At 46.9% G+C, this 19,912-nt stretch overlaps 1 protein-coding gene across 3 annotated transcripts in view; it reads right to left on the reverse strand.

The window, feature by feature from the left end:
• Positions 1–19,912, reverse strand: part of LOC139052201 (usherin-like) — a 165,868-nt gene that overhangs the window by 103,683 nt on the left and 42,273 nt on the right. For all 3 annotated transcript variants that reach the window (XM_070529284.1, XM_070529282.1, XM_070529283.1), the window contains exons 2-4: positions 10,012–10,161; positions 9,556–9,885; positions 1,818–2,141 (exon numbers count right to left, since the gene is read on the reverse strand). In XM_070529284.1, coding sequence (XP_070385385.1) covers positions 1,818–2,141; positions 9,556–9,885; positions 10,012–10,161 — 804 coding nt within the window. The remainder of the gene's footprint in view (positions 1–1,817; positions 2,142–9,555; positions 9,886–10,011; positions 10,162–19,912) is intronic.

Raw genomic sequence — 19,912 nt, forward strand, 5'->3', positions numbered from 1 at the left:
TGGATGCGTTGTAGTTACTACTTGTTTGTATTTGTTATTCATAGTTTTGCACTCTTGTATTTAGTGTTTCTTTCCTGTTGTTGAATTGTTTCTATGTACGGTTAACCATTCCTCATGTAAAACCCCGCAACATAAATAAATAAATACACTCTTTTAGCTTGTCGCCAGCTTTACATTCTCCAATAATGTAATCTATTTTTCTAGTAACTCGGGAATTTGGAGGGAGCGCTCTAGTTCACCGAGCTTCAGGTGCACATTAAATAATTGTGGGTGGTGAAAGTTATTCCAGAACCCTCAATGGTGTGGCGTGTGTCGCAGCGCCTGTATTGTTTTGAGACATTAAACCTCACGAATCACTCAGTAGAGATGAATTATTGCACTAGGTGCTAGGAATGTTTCTAATTTGTAAGTCCCGAGGGTTTTCTGGACCATACACCTCCTCTGTAAACTGAAAAATTTATTCTACTGAATAAATAGGCATGGTCATGGTTTTAATATTTCGAAGGCCCTATGGTTGTCTCCTATGTCATACGGGAGTTAATGATTTTGAAAATATCTGTACCCAGGATCAACAGCTTTATTCTGTGATGTGTGCGTGCGTGTCTAAAAGTCATCGGGTCGAATTCACAAAAGGCTTCGTTTGTAGGTGGTCTGTTCCATTGGCTGGCCCCCTTGGATATAGAACATTAGGATTGGCTCAAATTCTTTCTTACGAACAACTGTACCCTAAGAGTTTTATACAAATACGGGCCTTTGATTTTTCCTTACGGCTAGAATTACAAAGCTTTTCTTTTCTAATAGCTGTTAGCCATTGGTAGGCCACCTCCGCTATATTATATTTAACGTCATGATTAGCAGGAACATGCTCCTAACCATAATTGTGGCCTAATAACGTTTTTAAAGCTAAGCTTTCTTCGTGAATCCTCCCAGTCTTCTCTTAGCGTGGTTGCTGTCTCTCCGAATATATTTGTGGATGTATATGGAAAGCTCATACGAAGGTACCCGCCGAAATGGTTCATATCAACCTTCTATGGCTTGACCGCATATGTCCAGCTCTGTTTTGCGTAACAACAAATAATTTTCTACGAAAAAAAAGGACAGGTAACATCAGCTCACAGGCACCTCTAAAGCACACCGAACTGTCAGTGGTGTGTGTATAATTATACGTATATAACAGATTCTTCAATTTTCTTTATTTTCGTTGATATATCCATTCGCATGTGCCACTGAGTGTGTGCCCGTTGTCGAAACTTTGACGAAAGAGGTACATGACCCCTAAATGTTGCTTGATATGTGTCGCACTTTTCTGTGCACACACCTGTCATCACCAAATTGTAGGCATCACTGTTCGCTGCAAACCATTTCATACGCGCTTTACTTAAACTTCGCCTGGCATAGATTCCGAAATGTACGTCAGATATGCGTTTGTGCGTGCGTGCGTGTGCGTGTGTGCGTTCATGTGTATGTGTGTGTGTCGGTGCGTGCGTAGTGAATGGTTCCGGATTAATTTTGACCACCTGCGGTTACCTTAACGCAGGTGGTCCAGCAGCACCTTCATAACCCGCCCCCTTAGGAATGCGTCCTACGCGGCCGGGAATGGAGCTGCCGACCTGACACTCAGCAGTGCAATGCCGTAGTCACTGCGGTGGATCGAATCCTCCTGTGGATAATCAGGGCTCTCCTTCGTGCGTTTTCTACATCTTTATCCTTTTGCCTTGACTGGGACCTCTGATAAATCACCAAGTTAAGCTATGAAATAAAAAATAAACTGGCCCTCATCCGAGAGCGGATCAGGCTATTCCACAAGTGATGCTCACCAAGAGGAACGATGACATCGACCTCCTGTTGGGGCCCTTCGAGTCTCTCGTCCGAGCCATCAGTTCCAACGGCCACCACGGACACTCGGTAGTCCATGCCGCCCGGCAGTGACAGCGTCACGTTCAGCGCGTTCTCCACGGGTGACCAGTCGAGCGGTAGCGTCACAAATATTTCTCCCCTAGGACCGTGAATCTCACTGGTCGCGTTCCAACGCACGCGGAAACCAACCGGGTCGCTGTTCCATGCTGGAGGACCGACGACGTTGAGCACGATGTCATGAGGGCGGGCGGAGAGCAAGGACACCAAATAGGGCGCCTCGGGCTCTGCACAGAGACACAGCATCAGGGGAGCCCCGTTGATGCCGACCACTGAGGTTTTGAGCAAAATGAGTTGCATGGGTTCGAAAGCGTTTTCGACACATGCGTCAGGAAAAGCTTTAGCCTGCCCGTGTCGTAGGCGTGCAACCTGGATCGGTGTGGCGAGCTGCATTAGTCCCACTAACAATACGGAGTGCATAGGTGTGAACTGGCCGCAGGCCTAGAATGTTGAGGAAGCTCAGCTATCCTACTTGACAAATGGTGATCCGAAAACTCATGTTTTAGTGACAGTGTGCAGTTCCCACTAGAAGCATATGCAGACACTTCTTGGGCTGTTGTGCCCTCCCTACAGTGACTTATATGGCATTAGTTATGAGCTGTGTTCAGTGCATTTGAACGATCTGACTACCTTCCAGTGCACGTTGTCTGACCCCTGCTCTGAGTTGTCTGTAGCGTCTTTATGCCATGCTCCCGCCTTGAAGTCGAAAGTTCTCATTGTTGCTACTATCAGTTTGTTAACTACCACCACCTTGTTATTTCATTTTTAGGTACCAACATCTCCTAAAGGTCAAGTATAAAAAACAGCGCCTATAGTTAGCCGATGAAAATAAATAAATAAAGATTCAAAGCTATAGGGACATCCCATGCTAATTGACGCAGCCAGTGGGCTCGACCATCTCCAGTATAATCTTAAAGAACAGACGATAATTAGTATGACAGGAAATACCTTTCCCATACTTAGCTTACTTGCATTACCTAGCGCTAAAAAGACACTTGAAGAGCACTGGAAGCACAGAAGAAAGGTGCTATATTTCAACTAAACCTTCGCTTCGCTGAAGCATCATTCACGGGACGCGCAGAGCGCCCATGAAAAGCAGCAATGTTAACTTGTTTTTCTTTTTTTTTTCTATTCCTCCATGTTGAAAATTAAATTCTTGGTTTTTACGTGCCAGAACTATGATCTGAGTATGAGACATGCCGCTGTGCAGGACTCATATTTGGAACAGCTGGGGTTCTTTAGGGTGCACCTTTAAGGCGTTCTCCCATCTCGCCACCATCGAAATGTGGCTGCAGTTGCAGCCTCGACCTCGAGCTTAGCAGCGCCACGTCACGTCCGCTAAGCTATCGTGTCGGCTTTTCGCCCACTTTAACATAGAAGTTGTTGGAACAACTGAACGAACTATCAAGATTAGACCATATTGTTAATGGAGCCAAAAGTACTGAAGCTTGCGTGAGAAACCATGACCCGTGTTTTGTTGCCTTTCACTTGGCTGCTGTTATTATGATTCCCCTTTTTTGTGGAAATTGCTGTTTTGGTCAAATAGGCCTTGTTTGAATGATTGCTGGAAGCAACACCGGGAAGCAGTCAGTGCTTTAGCGACTGGTGGCCATCTGGCTGAACATTGCCGTTGGCGCTCCTGAACCGCGGAGTTTCACACCAGTTTGTGGGTTCAGACGGCTGGAGAGGCAGGCTGGTAAGGACACATTCAAAGAATCTTGAAATGAAAAAAAGTCACAGTTTCACCCGGAAGGCGAAGCATCGATTGCGACAGCAAATTAGTATATAGTTATGCGAAGATAGTATAGTTTTATCGGCCGCATAAACGTGTAAACATTCGCTTGCTAACTAAATTAACAAGCATGGTGTAACGCGTGCGCAGGCAAACATGAACACATCTCGTTCGATGACAACGGAAACTTGCTGTCAAAACGCTGAAGTGGGGAATTGCGGCAGCAGCCACGAGCCAATTCACCTCCGTGCATCTCTCGCTTCGATCCGAGCGAAACGTCGGAAGCACGGCGCATACAAAACTGCCGGCGCTACGCGCACTCTGAAAACATCGCAGATCGCTTTGAAGATTAGGCCCGCGAGGGCGCGAACTTAGGCCACGTGGCAGATTGCTTTCAAGATACGGCGCCCGAAAAGCCGCGCTGTAATGAGCAGCCACGTTTACCGGCTCACCCTCGCACACTTTCACTCTCACTTACAGCACATGGCGGGCGTCAACGATTTTAGCGCCCTTAGAATTTATACGGAACCTCACGGCGACGGCATAAATGTGCCTGAAGTGTCCATATAGTTGCTACAGAACCCATCTCGCGAACACTGTCGACGGTTATGCGATTCGCATTAAAGCAACGCAGTCACACAATGCCACCGCCGAATGGTGTCATCTATGAGGCATGTGGTACAGTATAGCCTCTCTCACGCTTCCCTCTAGACATGCTGCGCCATCTAGCGGATTCGCCGTGAATTCTTTTGCGTGGCTTCCGCGATTGCACCGGTGGCTCGCCGATGCGTACGAACCATGCACTGCAGCCTTTCTCGCGCTTCCCTATGATATGCGTGGCACACCGGTGCGTTCGAATGCTGAGAACTGTGTTCCTTCGGTGGTGGCACACCCAGTGTTACATACTCAGTGACCTACGGCAAGAATGAAAGCGGTTCATTGAAGAGAGGCGCATACCCAGTGCATTCGTGGCGCAGCTCGGTATAGCATCGGACTGCGGTGCTTCGGAGGAACCCCTGTCGCAACGTTTCTTTTGGGTCAGCGCGAGAAAAATATTAAATGTCCTCTTTTGCCTTAAAAATTTCGCAGAAGACGGTTATATATCCGGATGGTCTAAGAGCAATAACTGCCTCAAGCAGCCCAAGAATGCTAATCGCATTAAAAGCGGGTGATAAGTCAGTAAGCATCCCGTCGCTGGCACTCACCACAAATTTGGGAAGTAGTCTAGCATCCGCCACTTCTGTGGAAGGCACCCGTATTGTTGCCCCTTGTTATCTACCATTTAAATAGGCGTAAGCACACTTGTGTTCTAGTGCTCGGAAACTACGGGACGCTTGGAAGGACCACACAATGGGAAGTTGGCGGCATGGGACTGCCAGATTCCTTTCTTCTTCGAACTTACTATCACAACTAAGCTTATTTTCTGTATATATATATATATATATATATATATATATATATATATATATATATATATATATATATAATCCAAATTTCTCAGAAGTTAGTGGATATTGTTAGCCAGAGGATGGTGTATTGTCGTTGCTATGAGATGAAATTTTACAGCGCAGCCTTGAGCTGTGTTGAGCGTCGGCTAGCCTCGTCGTCGTCCGCGTAACCGAGTGAACGAGCAGAGCAAAGGATGAAAGAACGAACGCGGAGTGCAGTGGGGGATGAAAAGCGGATAAAGTGCGAGGAGGAAAGCGGAGGACGAAGCCAAAGTTAAGACAGGAGCCGGAACGTGGAGGAGGAGAGTATGCTGAAAGCGTGAGAAGAAAAGCGTAGTGTCGCTCTGCGGCGACGATGGCTTCGAGATGGCGCCAGAGTAGCGCGCATCCTCTGTTCACCGATGACATGCAGCGAGCTCGGCCAACGATACCGTATGTATGTGAAAACAAAGCGCTGCATAGCGGAGGTCCGTTTGCGAAGCTGCTGTGAAGCGTGCCCAGGCGTCACTCACTCTCTGTCTCTCGCGATCACTCGATTAGAGAGGCAGTCGCACCACACTTCGCTACGTTTGCAGCATGCTGCAGGAGGCACATTGTCTACGCCAGCCAATATATCGCGAAATGAAAACACGTATAGAGCTGCGCTCAAATTTAGCATTAGAGAGTATCCAAATCGTCGTAAGACTGCCTCTTCTTCTATATTTATGCTTTGCAGCGGCCGACAGTGTACTAAAGTAGATGCGAAGCTTCTAAATAAAATAGTTGTTGGCATGCATTTGTCTTGTGTACGTGTTTCTAATTTTATATTCGTCTTTCTTTTGCGCTCACAATTCCTTTGTATCTTTTTCTTGACAGATTTACCAAACAAAAATGCGAAACGAAGCAATTCCCTTTACAAGAAGCAGCTACGCGTGTATTTTGTTCTAGGTAGTTGGGCCCCATTTTTTGCGATGACAGTGTAAATGAGCATCAGGATGGCTGGCTTGCTTAGACTACTCGAAATATTAAGTACACCGCTTTTGCAGAATGCTGCCCATACTTCTCTAACTCTCAAATCTAGCACACGTGCTCATTGTAAAGAACTTATTCTTTGTGGCGCGTCAACCTTAATGTGCATCGAAGGGCTAGACAAAGCACCTAACTTTCCTTTCAGTGCCATATTTTGCTGTATCTCTTGGAATAGGAACGTTGTCAGGATATTCCTCCCAGTCATTTTTCATTCGTAAATGGTTGGATCTTACGTCCCTCATCTAACGACGTTTACCGAGGTTGTTACTCAGTGCAATGAGCTATGAAGACGTAACGCAGGACCTTACTGGATAAAAGGATGTGGGGCAGAGGCCGTATAATATAAAACTGTTCCATTATGATTTATTTGGAATCTTCAGATGTCAAATTTCCTTAACCGCCGACGGACGTCTCGAGCGGTGATCCGTAGCGTTGTTTGAACAGTTCAATCAAACGCCCTCCTCGTTTATAGGAGGTCCCTTTTGTTTGCTTTGACAGCAAGGAGCATCGCCAACGCCTATTTTTTGCGTTTTTAAATAGCTGGCAAGAGGCGTGAAGCATGCAAAAGTGGAGAGGGTTTCGGTGTGCACGAGCTAGCGCAGTGAAAGTAGCTGACCGGATGAGGAGGTGAGTGTCGGCATCTGAGATTGGCCTGCTTCCTCTTGCCGAGCTTGCGGTCGCTGGTCGAAAATCGTGCCGGCATGCAACGGAAGATTAAAATTGACCTACGATTGCGATACTCCCCAATGCGAAATTTGAGCGCAATTCTATTCGTGTTTTGATTTGGCGCTATATTGGGCTGGCGTGGACAATCCGCCTCGTGCGGCGCGTTCCAAACGGAGGGAAGTGTGGCGCGACTGCCTCGCTAAATGGGAGATTCCAAGAGGTGTTGCCTTGCTGACACGTGGGCAAGATTCACAGCACCCGTCGCAGACAGACCTCCACTCATGCAGTGCTTTGGTGAACAGACGACGGACGCGCGCGCCCCCGCGAACGGAGCGGAGGCGAGAGAGCGCATCGAGGTGGCCTGACGATGCACGCTACTCTGGAGCCATCTCGTAGCCATCTTCGGCATAGTCCGTCTTACACGGCACGACGCTTTTCTTCTCCCGCTTTCACCATAGCCTCCTCCCCCGCTTTGCGCCTCATAGTACCGCTGCTCCCTCCACCTCCTCCTCGTTCCTCGTTGCGCTGTCTTCGCTCTCGCCGTTTTTCATCGCCCGCTGCGCTCCGCGTTCGCTCTCATGTTACGCTAAGCTCGTTCGCTCGGTTACGATGTGCGACGCCGACGCTCGCCGCAGGAAGCGGTCCCTAAGAGCCGCGCTCTGAAATGTCGCTGAAGCCGATCCTCAGCGAGAAGGAATTGACAGACCGATGTCGTATACATACCGAAACAGCTCAACAAAGTTATAATGTCACGCAAACATTTTATTGTACACAAATAAATGCGTTCTCCACGGCAGTTCTGACTAGCCAGTGCCAGAATTATCGTTAGGCAGACGTCTTCTATTCATTCCAGAATGGGCGTCTCTTCGGTATATTAACGCATTTTCAATGCGTGCACGTTTCTTTAACATGTCAAGTTTTCGCGGTTTTGTGACATCGTGGGATGGATGGGCGAAGTGGTCGCAGCCCTAATACTTCTGACCAAGAGGAGAGCTGATAGCGAAAAAGACGAACTGCAAAGAATCATTTTTGTTTTGTTTAGTCTAATCATGCCTAATAAGTGTGTCACATCATATTAATTTATTAGTTATCGCAATTTTCCAGCCGCCGTGTGAAAGACAAGTGAAGTGGAGTGGCCCGAAAAATATGTGGCCAATCTTAGAGGGTTGATTGCAGAAATGGAATAGAAAAGTTGATAAGAGTTTTACGTTGCAGCGCCCCAGGAATGTTTCTACTCCAGAAGTGGCATCAACGTTTGATTCACACAATTTCTCTCAATGCGGTTGGTTTGACTGAATAAAAATTGATTATTTTTTTCGTATTTTATGCACAAGAACATCACAAAGAAAATATCATAAATTATTCACATTTCTTGGTGCTTTTCGGAAGCACCGGATTTCTACCTATCGCCTAAAATTTGCACCCACTCAGATGAGGTCACAGCAATTTCATCGTTTGGCTTCAACAACCTACAGCAATTTTTGCGCTATGATAGATGCCCTATTAAATTCTCCGACGGATAGTAAGCATTTAGTGTTAGTTAAGATGGGCCTCGATGCATGTACCCGAGTCTTCCTTGTAGCATGCCGCCTGTTGGAATCACCTTGATTTGCAGTAACCGTAAAAAAACCTTCAGCTACCCTATACCTAAAGGAGACTGTGGCGTTTTCTTTTTTTTCTTTTTAATGCGAAACATTCTTCTTTGACTACAGCCACTCTTTGGCGGGCAAACCACTCCAAGCCACTCTTTGGCGGGAAAAATATCATGGACATTTCGGCGTTTTCGTTGAGCATTTTGCTTAACACACTAAATGCTCGAATCACCAACGCACTGGTTATTATCAAGGAAAAGCAAAAATGAAGCGTCGATTTGTTATTTTCTTCCCTCGCTTGATATTTGCACGGGAAAGAAAGTAGGAATAAATTCAGAGAACCATCACATAGTAAAGTTCTAATCACAAACACTTTGAAAGTTTTTCCGTTCAACATGTGTTTTTTTTTCGTTTGCTCTAAGCGGGATGTTTACCCGTTGCGTATTCGAGTATTATGAACGACTAAGGCTTATTTTTCCAGAGAAAGAATTAACGCTATGTGCCTGATTTACGTATGAGTATGCGCTGGTGCAAAATTAAAAGTAGATGTCATGCGCACAAGCAATTTCATGTTTCCATTTTGATCGCTGGGAATGAGCGGCCTGTTTAAAGTTCAAACGCGCAAGCCCGAAGTTAGGGTTGTTACTGTAATATCGCTGCGCAGCTTCAGCAAGGCGGCAGTGGCGCGTAAAATTTAGTCCATGCTGCGCAACCGTATCCATCCTCGTGAATACGCTTGCACCACAAGTAACCCATGCAGCTCTCACGTGCTGAGAGCAGCGGCTGCCGGAAGAGGCGATTCGGCGTTGGCGCTTAGAAACAGGCATTAAGCCTGCTTCCAAGCGGCGAGCAAAACACAGGAGAAAGTTTTACAGCTCTAATCTTCGCATTCTGATAGCTGGGCCGACACATCCTGGCAAGTAATGCGCGCGAGCTCGGCGCATTTCTCGACAGCAAAGTGAAAAGCATTGCAATACAATAATTTAGTTATCCCTGCCTTATTCCCTTAATTGAGATGCGGTAAACTTGGCTGAACTTATTATACAACAGAACTTTGTTCACTAGGACTAACCGAAATCAAGCATAAGATAAACGCTACATTTAATAAGTGTCGATAGTAAACTAGGAATCAAGAATTGATAGTTTTGACAGGGTATTTGTTCTCTGTAGAATAATTCTATCTCGGCACACTCACCCACGGCCAATGTCCGGAAGTTCACAGTAGCCGCTTTCCCAATGCGATACGTGGTTTGGGGCTTGCCACTTTCAGTGTAAAACGGCCTGAGGATTAACGTATAGTTTGTCCACGGCTTCAACGACTGTGCCTTGTACGCGTGAAATCGTCCTGATACAATGTTCTGGAACGAGTGGGGTGCGGATTTTCCTGTCAGAAAGTAGCCGGCGAGTTTCATTGTTGAGCGGTTCTGCGAGTTCTTCGTAACCACGGACCATGAGAGCTGCACAGACGTGCTTGTGATGTCGGGATCCGCAAAGGAAATTTCTGTGTCCAGCAAATGCCCCGGAGCTGCAAGAGAAAGATGCGAAGAAGGTACAAAAGATGCGGACAACAAATCTGCGGCTGCTTTAAAAACGTACCGGTGGCCTCGTGTTATCGTGATGCGCACTGAAGCAGCACTGATATCAAACTCACCACACATGTCCGAACTTTCGTCGGAATGGTCATCGCTGCCACTAGTCCCGGACGGTGGTGCGCAGTCCACGACGCCGTTGCAAACTGACGTCGTCGGAATGAGGACACCTCTGTGCAGGCAGCTGAAATCCTTTTCCTCGTAACAGGAAACTGCATGGACGTGAAAGCTATCTTGCTCGTTGTTTGGCCACACGCAAATGAAATCGCACAACCTGCTATATATATAAGCCTACTATACTATAAATTGCGGAACCATTATTTTTTGCGCCGTCGAGTGTAACGCTAAATGGAAATAGAAGGCTACATGCCCTCTGCAATAAAGAGGGAGAGAGACAGATCCTGCAGCAAAATAGGCTAGCGAAGTAACCAGGGCGACCAACATTTTTTTGCTTGTTTTGGGGCATCAATAAAAAAAATTGGAGGACGCTTAAGCTTCGCCTTCAAGAGTGGTAACGTGACAGGTTTAGAGCACCCCGTTCACACCACCCACTCATTCGCTCGGCATGCTGTTGAGTCACACAAAGACGAAATGTGCGCCTGAGCAAGCGAAACGAACCAAAGAATTCGGTGTCTCGGAGGGAGAAACGATCTACGCGAGCCAAACGTCGTGATCGGCACGGACAGCCGGGCCGCTACGCGCCATGAAGGCGGACGCGATCATGGGGCTGACGCCTCGATGGGATCGTCCTCTATCTCGCTTGGGAGCAACACGCAGACGCATGACTCCTCGCCAGCAGCACGGCACACCTCGCAGGGGACGCTTTGCCACCAGACGCACTACGGCTCAGCGATCGCGTCAGAGGCGTCCCGCACCGGACGCTGCACCTAGGAATCCCGCTGTGGGCGGAAAGAGGAGCCGCGTCGCATGGGCAAGTGGCGCGCTACCTGTCGGGGCAGCGCCGTACATTGCGAGGAGAGGGTCTTCTGTGTTTGCCGCAAGAAGGTTCTGCGTGTGCGCCAAGCGCAGGCGAAATGTAGCGGAAACATACTTCGTTACGCGTTTAACTGCGACTTCTGTAAGTTACATGCTCATAATTACCGACGTACACCGCAGTTTAACTTTCTACGCAGGTTGCTAAGACAACACCGCATTCACTAGAGGCGTTTTTGTCCCGCTTTGATGCATCGAACTCATGACTGAGTTTGACAAAAAAAAAAAACTCATGGCTGAGTGGTAGCGCCTCCATCTCACACTCTGGCGACCCTGGTTCGATTCCCGCCCAGCCCATCTTGCAAGTTGTTTTATTTGTGAATTGCCTTCCGCCATTTTTCGCTCGCAGCCAATGCCGCCGACATCGACGGCACCGGCTTTTCTGCGACACGAGCTCCTCAACGCTATCTCGTTAAAACTTCAACGTGGAGCACGGGACGGAAGTTTCGTGCCCTTTATAGACCTTTTCATCGGGCCAGGAGGATAGGGAGTGCGGCGAGCCTTTCCTCCTCTCTCGCTTGGGCGATCCGGCGCTGCGCTGCTTTGAAAGTATTGCTGTCGCGTGCTGCCGAACAATTTCGGAACGTTTTAGATCGTAGTTTGTGAAATTTACGCAATGTCCGTTTATATAAGGTTTTACAGCACGCAGAATTATCTCATGGGGGTGCAAACATGGGACGCGCATCGTCAGCCGCGGTATGTGTATGTTTTGTGAACTGTTTTGCGTATATCGGTTTTAATTCAACAAAGAGAACTAGTGTCTCTGTATTACCAGCTTGAAATGGTAAATCTGCACACTATCTGATCGCTAGGCGTAGGGACTAAAAACACAAAACCTAAGAGCGCATGCTCGTGTACCGCCAACCTAAGGCAACCACGAAACATAAGCCGCAGGTGCTATCAAATATTTGTGATGCACCAGCATCATTCTGACGCATATCAAGTCTAGTACGCTTGAAATCACTATAAGTCTACGCTAGCCTTTCTGCATGAGGCAGATGGCGCTGCTCAAGACAGCGATAAGTTCGGTTGGTGAACCAGCGTGATACATGCAGTAAAAAATGTTCGTAATTTTACCGTCAAACCAGCTCTAAAAATTACGTAGACCATTCAGTGTCATGAAAAACGGCGGAATTCTATGTAAAAAAAAAATAACGGACGTGAGCTTTTTTTTTATATACGGAGAGCTGTCCGTAATTTCATGTGGAGGGCAACTGAGCATGTTAAGAGCGAAAAATCAACACGCAATGAATATAAAGAAAAGACACGGCACACGTTCACCAGCAGTTCTATAATATCACCATGGGTAACGCCGCTTGAACATTATTCATAGGCGAATCGTAAATACACATACAAAGGGAAGAGGTTTCAGCGAGGGCGCTGCTTTCCACCCTTCATCGCTTCAATAGGACAGGTTGCATTTCTCCGCCTGAACAGTACAGAATGGACCAAAGGTAGCACACTCTCTAGTTCAACAAATGGTAACAGAGGGCGAAAATATCGACCGCGCGCCTCTGCTAATAAATCTAGCATAGTACAATCACTTCGGGATGCTTACGTTAGTTCCAATATTTCCCGCTAGAGGCGCCGTAATAAGGGCAATTTTATTTTGCCAACTTTCTTTTACAATTACCGAAGCATCTTTATTACATAAAAAAGAGGGCAGTGTTATCATTGCTAATTAGATATTGCACTATTAATTAGTAAGTTTATTGTTTCTTTGTAACTATAAACGCAAATAGCGTTCAGCATCATCAATCTTTCACGTGACCTCTGGTCTGCTTTTTAAATTTTTGCCGGTGTTTTCGAGTGCACGGTGGCATGGATTCATTCGTTCGTACACTTTGCTTCCTTTTTGCTAAAACTAGTTCATTGCGCTTCGATGTTTCGCGTTATTTAACTTGAGGTGAAGTGACGTGTTTGCAGGACATGTAAGCCCGAAAACTACGTTTTGGTCGGGAGCTATTCGGAACACGTCTGCATCGAAACGGGAGCTGGATTCTGCTGTGGCTGATAACGGCAATAACGGTGAGTCGTTTAACACCGCTGCTTGAATTGTTATATAATATTCGTCTTATTAACTTACATGCGTTGACACGTTAACGAACTAGATCCTGCATTACATATGGACAGTCAGGATCCTGCGTTGCTGTTTCCTAAATAAACCTTTACTTGCGAGGCTGTCGTTATACACACACAATCAGGAAAGAAAGAGAGACCGATATCGGAACGCGGGTCGCATTTTTCATTTTGTTGTAGCCGTGGCCATATACATTAAAATTGTTTTTCGAGTCTGCCGGCAACGTTTTCCGTCCACAAAGCGGAATAATCCTTTGGTAAAATGAAGGGAAAGTAAATAATTTAATGTATGAAACAGTTGCAAGCATGATAATTCCCCCATATTTCGTACTTGTTGGTTCCAAATGTTCTTGCTGCTCAGTTTGGTTTACCACGGGGCACTTATTTTTGCAATAGTGAAAAGATGCATCACGTACGTGCAGAAAAATAATGCATCAGTTCCAATAGCTTCATGACTTTCATGCATTTGCTTGGGGAACCAGCAGTGTAATCTCTTCTACTGTATAAATGAGCGCACAAATGTTCTGATTTGTGATCTTAATAACGCTTCAGCTGTTGACATGCATTGTAGTTAGGCAGACATCAATTTTATGGACAATAGCAATATTTATTTAACGTGCTGCTTAAGCACCCTAGAACAGGCAGTGTACATTTGCATGTGTTCTGTAGCCGCAAACAATTACAATATATGTCACACCTTTTCGCATTTCATATTGCCAGACTGTGCTTTTCCGATTTCTGAGGTAGTAAAAATTTCTGTTCCAGACATTCAGTAATGAGGACGGCACCAGTATAAAGCAACACACTCTACGCACTAAACAGAAGCTGTTGCCTGCTACAAGGCCATTGTGTGGACTATGGATGCTGCTACAACGTAAACAACACCTGGTTCCGAAATAAATATGCTTGATATATGCTGTATTGGCTTGCTAGTCTTGCGATACATGTCATTTGTTTGTAGCAGATAAGAACGTTTTTTTTTCATATTTATGGTTCAGTATAATTGGTTCAAACATAAAAGAAATCACTACATGAGTTTGCCTAATCTGTGCTGTATCTCATGTGTCACTATTCTGCCCCAACAAAGTCTATGCCAACCCCATCTTGGTCATCACAGGAGCTCCCTTCTAGACCAACAGGAAGGGGCTGGAGCCGAATTTGCAAGGTTTTTGCACCATGAACAAAGTGGAAGCAGAAGAATTTGGTTATCAAGTCTGCAGAGGACTCTGTCAAGACTGAAAAGAGCTTCAGCCAACATTCCATTAGCACGGACATTTGACCGAGTCATCCAGGTAACTCAAAAAGGGCTTTCTAGATATCCTCCGTGTTCAGCTGCACCTGCAACTTCTGACCAAGCACCGACGACGCTGGCCAAAAGAGTTCCGCCAGTTTGCCCTTAGTCAGCTTCCTGGCCATGTCAATTCCATTTGTGCCAAGTGTAATTTTTTCTATATATGCAAGCTTTTTCATTGCGCATTCTCGTTAGAGATCATTCATCCTCATCGAAACATAAACGTTAGCCGATTCTTCGCGGATACTTAATATCAATCACTGTCTGGTAGCATACCATATCTGTAGCAGCATCTTCTAGTGTATGTTGTCATGCACAATTCCTTTCTTGAAATAGCTGATGCAGCATCAGCGTGTGTCTTGCATTAACCTACGCACCGTGTGCTATGCACGGTTTTACTTTTCTTGATGTTTTTAGCCTTCAATGCTTTCAGAGCAGAGTGGCTTCTCTCTTGAATGCAAGATTTCTCATATTCCACATTCCTAGTCTCGTTGATGATTCTCCCTCGAGAGCATGGGTCATTGCGCAAGCTCAACTGAAGTTATTGATTGCAGAATCTGGTTTTGCCGCCCCACTTGGTTATGGTCACCATGTTGTGCTTCTTGAAAGTGGTGGCCTTGTCAGTTACATTGGGAAGCAGTCTCTCGAAGTAAACATTCGCTCCTGCAGTCTGCACAGTGACATAGACTCCCAGTATGCACGTACTGCAACTGGTGCTCTCCGTTCATTCTTTCCTTCTGCAGCCAGGGGCAAATTGTGCCTATGGTTTACCTCGGCCATTATTTGCTCAGAACAGAGACCAGCATATGTGCTTACATGGTTCGAAGTGTATGAAGTTGATAGCCACATGGGTCAAAAGGCCCGCAAATATGGCTGTCGAAGGTGATGCCCACGAAACCGATTTTTCCATTTGAGACGAAGAGGGGTACCAAGTGTGAGCCACACGTTAGTGGCCCCCGAAAGAAAAGAAACGTGCAGGTTGAAAAGGAGTTAACGATAAAATACCGGGTGTCCATGTCGCTGTGTTGGTTGCGGCAGCAGATGCCTGAATCACCTGGCTGCTTCGCAGTGCAAGTTGCTCATCTTCAACGGCAACTGTCGCTTCAAACAGGTGTGACACTCTCTCCAATCTGTTTGTACTGCTGGTTGTCGCTCGTTACCAGACCACCACGTGCGACGAAGGCAAGCATTATGCCTGTAAATAGGTGGCTGAATGTACCGTAAGAGTCCCGTGTACGTGAATGCTGACTGTTGCCACATGGTTCGTAGCCAATGTATGATGTAGTGTCTGAACCCTATGCGTTGATTGCTGTTTAATTTTGCAGTTTTCTGACTTGGTTATGGTCACCATGTTATGCTTCTCGAATGTGGTGTCCTGGTCAGTTGCACTGGGAAGCATTCTCTCGAAGTAAGCATTCGCTCCTACAGTCTGCACAGCGACTTTGACTCGCAATTTACAAACACCGCGATTAGGGCTCCCCGTTCTGTGCTTTCCTGCTGCAGCCGTGGGTAAATTATGCTTGCGGCATTCCTCAGGTGCGATTTGGCGTGAACGGAGATCAGCATACGTGCTTACATGGTCCGATGTGTATGAAGTTGATAACCACATAAGTGGAAAGGCCCGCAAAAGTGGCCGGTGAAGGTGATGCCCACGAAAGCAACTTGTCCATATTGAGACAATGAGAGACACCAAGTGTGAGCCACACATTGGCTGCCCCCGAAAGAATAAAAAAAAACTTGCAGGTTGGAAAAGAGGGAGCAGCTAAAATGCGGGGTAGTCCATGTCACTGTGTAGGCTGCGGCAGCAGATGCTTGCGCCACCCGATTGCTTAGCAATGCAAGTTGCTCATTTTTAACAGCGACTGTCACTGCAAACAGGTGGGACACTCGGTCCGATCCGATTCCGCTGCTGGTTGTCGCTCGTTAACCTTACCACCACGTGTGACGAAGGCAAGCACCACGCCTGTAGGTACGCGGCTGAAGGTACCCGCGCCCTGTCCCGTTCTCTTCTCTTGTCTGTGTCTGTTTATTTGGCGCCTTCATATTTTGTAATGAAAGTACCCCAAGAGATCCGTGTACGTGAATGCTCACTGCTGCCATATGATTCGTAGCCAATGTATAATGTATTGCCTGAAACTTATGCGGTGGTTGATTGCTGTTTAATTTCGCTGTTATCTCACTTGGTTACGGTCGCCGTGTTATGCTTCTCGGATGTGGCGGATTGGTCAGTTGCATTGGGAAGCACCCTCTCGAAGTAAGCATTTGCTCCTGCTGTCTGCACAGCGACGCATACTCCCAATTTACACGCACCATGATTCGTGCTCCCCGTTCGCCCTTTCCTGCTGCAGCAATGGGCAAATTGTGCCTCTGTACTTTCTGGGCCGCGATTAGGCATGCACGGAGACCAGCATACGTGCTTGCATGGTTCGAAATGTATGAAGTCGATAGCCGTATGGGTAGAAAGTCCCACGAAAATGGCTGCCGAAGGTGATGCCCACGAAACGACTCGTCCATAGCGAGACAAAGTGGGACACCAAGTGTGAGCCACACATTAGCGGCCCCCGAAAGAAAAGAAACGTGCAAGTTGGAAAGGAGTTAAAGCTAAAATGCCGGGTAGTCCATGTTGCTGTGTTGGCTGCGGTAGCAGATGCCTGCATCACACGACAGCTTCGCAATGCAAGTTGGTCGTCTTTAACGGCGACTGCCGCTGCAAAAAGGTGGGACACTCTGTCCAATCCGCTTGCGCCACTGGTTGTCGCTTGTTACTAGACCGCCATGTGCGACGACGACGGTGAGCCGTTTACGAGCTCGCGTCAATGATTCCAGCGTATCTCGACATGCAAATTTTATTTCTGCTATTGCACGAGAATGTACACGGCTTGTCTTCTGCCAATAAAGTCGCACGTTCTGTTCACTCACTTGTGGCTTGTTTGTATGGGTGTCAGTAGAGGCACTTTGGTCTCCTGGCAATTAGAACGCACCAGCTACGCCGCAGCCAAGGCATTGAGGCATGTCGCATAGCCGGCAGGGCAAGCGCGGCGCGTACCAGCGTACGCTACCGGCGAAAAGCGGCCATATTGGATGTTGCTTTAAAAAAACGCACTTCGGCTTCCGGATTGAGCACCGTCATCTGGCGTCCACCTAAGTAAGTTCCATGCGCTGCGGCTGCTTATTTTCGTACCACTGCGGTAGGTACAGTTTCACTTCTCTAAAGTTGGTTCTTTGTTCTATGAGTGGACAGCGACTAGAAATGGCGGTGTGCGGAGGTGGTATACCTGTTTTATTTGGGCTTTCACTCATAGAATAAGAAGGAATCGACGATGGACTGCTACGCAAGTAAGTGGTTTAAGTGACCTTTTTCGTTGTTACTGCACCTCGCGCGTGCGAAATGTCCCGCGATGGCCAGTGACGGGCTCAACTGTGTTGTGTGAGCATGCCCTGCAACGACATTCCCGCTTGGCCATGAGGATTGATAAAGCCGCGGCATTGCGAGCAAGGTCAATTCAAATAGGTCGCGAAGCTTCGGGCGAAAAGCGGTTCAGTACAGATTGTCACCGACATCAGCATGGGGGGTTATGGGAGCAGCGATTGAAGCGCGACTATGTTTGGAGGGAACAAACATAGGGAAAGAAAAACGCGTTTTTTAAATTCAAACGAGACACAGTTAGATTCATTCAACGAAAATAAAATTCCTAGTCAATTTTATATATTCGTGATGAGTTAAGAAAGTACGTTTAATTTTATTATTATTAATAAATGCATTTCGTTTCAGCGCCCATCGCTACAGGGGGCATTGACGCCACTATCACTCGCAGTGCAATGCACGTCTTGAAATGGGCAGAAAGGCGCACTCGTATCACTTGTTGAAATACGCCCCCCTCACAATTTGTGCTTTCTTGCTTGTCGAAGTTTGTCTGAATTTGGTGACGTGGGTAGCTTCATTGCTTCTTAATCTGTTCAGTCAAAAGTAGTGAGTTACGACCGCCAGATAACTGTGCAGTTGTTTTCGTGCGACTGCGCTGGCCGACGGGCTTGGCATCCGACAATAGGATCAGCACTCTACACCTAAAGCTTTCGTCGGCCTCCAAAGAAAGTATGTTCTGTGCAGGGATGCGATTTCGAGAACCATACGGCTGGCCTTTTCCTGCATCGCTTTCCACGCTGAAAGCTCGAAACGCCCATCAAGTAGAATGACGGGGCATTTGAATATATAATTCCAAAGGAAGAGCAACAAAACAAATTTCGCGCCTTCGAAAACAAAATGACGTCACTTCTGCTTTTAACGGACATGGCGTCACGTTATTTTTTCTTCCGCCGGGAGTGTTCCCACCACATACAGATGGCGCTAAGCCCCATGAACCGGCGATGGACCACCATGTTTTGAACGTATGGGTTCCTATTGAAGCTTCGCTACCAGGTATATTTACCTTGTTGCGAGTCTGTGATAAAGGTTGTAGCATTTGTTGTGCTGATTTCATATAGAGTACATTGAGACGCGTAGGCAAGATCAGTGTCGATGACGTCTGCAGCAGTTCGATATCGGCTGTATGTGGCAGCTGGTTTACTGACGGTGGCATTCCAGTTTTGCAATGTGTTGTGCTGTGTTCTTGGCATTCCAAAAAAAAAGTTAAGTTACTGTTCCCCTTAGCAATCTCTTACGACGCGGTTTAACACTATGTTAGCCGTATTCGGTGACGCATTGGATCACAGTGAAATTCTATTTTTCCTAGGACGCCGTGTCCTGGCTTGGCGTGCATAATCGCCGTGTTCATACCCGTAATTGAAAGATTGATTCTGGAATTGATAGTTTGCTTGTGTATAAAGACCTCATAGAGCATGTTGGATGCGATGCCCCTACATCACAATAAATGGACGGCGTAGCTGCTTGCTGCCGTAACCTCGTGCAATCTGCAGTGTTAGGTAACACTGGTGTAACACGGTGCCTTGGAATATTTTGGGATTGAGCCCGAGCAATCGTGCGCGATCGCAATTGAAAGTGTCCGCGTTATACCCATTAAGGGTCGCTGCAGAAGAAAAGGATAATTTTGCTAGCTGGCAATCGGCATCAGATATTTATCGAATTTTTTTGTTCTGCTTTTACTTCAGACAGCTACCAGGGGTGCGATCGGAGATGGTTGTTCGGCGCGTTCCTTCGGTGACCGGCGCGCGCGATTGGCCTACTCCGTGCCGACGTCGCAAGCAGCGGGGCGCCGCCCCGTTTTTGGTGACGTCAAAATGACGACACGCTCCTGTCAATCATCCACCCACCAAGCATTTCGTCCGAACGCGACGGGAGTTGAGAAGTTTGGAGCGATCATACGGCTTCGCATGGCGCGTCTGGTGGATTGGATTGGATCCAACAGGCGGCCTTTTCGGCTGCGGAATGGCACGTTTGAATCCGATCCATAGTTTAATTCTAGAAAATGGCGCTTCCGTTGGAAACTTAGGTTGTTGCGCTGGCGTTTCTAGAGGAAGGAGGAGAGCGGGTGGCGGTGCGGAACGCGTTTGAAGAAATGACAGAAAGTGAATTCCGGCGTCGTTTTTCTTTCTCGAAACAAATTATTCGTTGGTTGTACAGAGAAATCGACAACATCATCGGT

This window comes from Dermacentor albipictus, unplaced genomic scaffold (assembly GCF_038994185.2).
Source record: "Dermacentor albipictus isolate Rhodes 1998 colony unplaced genomic scaffold, USDA_Dalb.pri_finalv2 scaffold_19, whole genome shotgun sequence".
In the NCBI taxonomy this organism is placed as follows: domain Eukaryota; kingdom Metazoa; phylum Arthropoda; class Arachnida; order Ixodida; family Ixodidae; genus Dermacentor; species Dermacentor albipictus.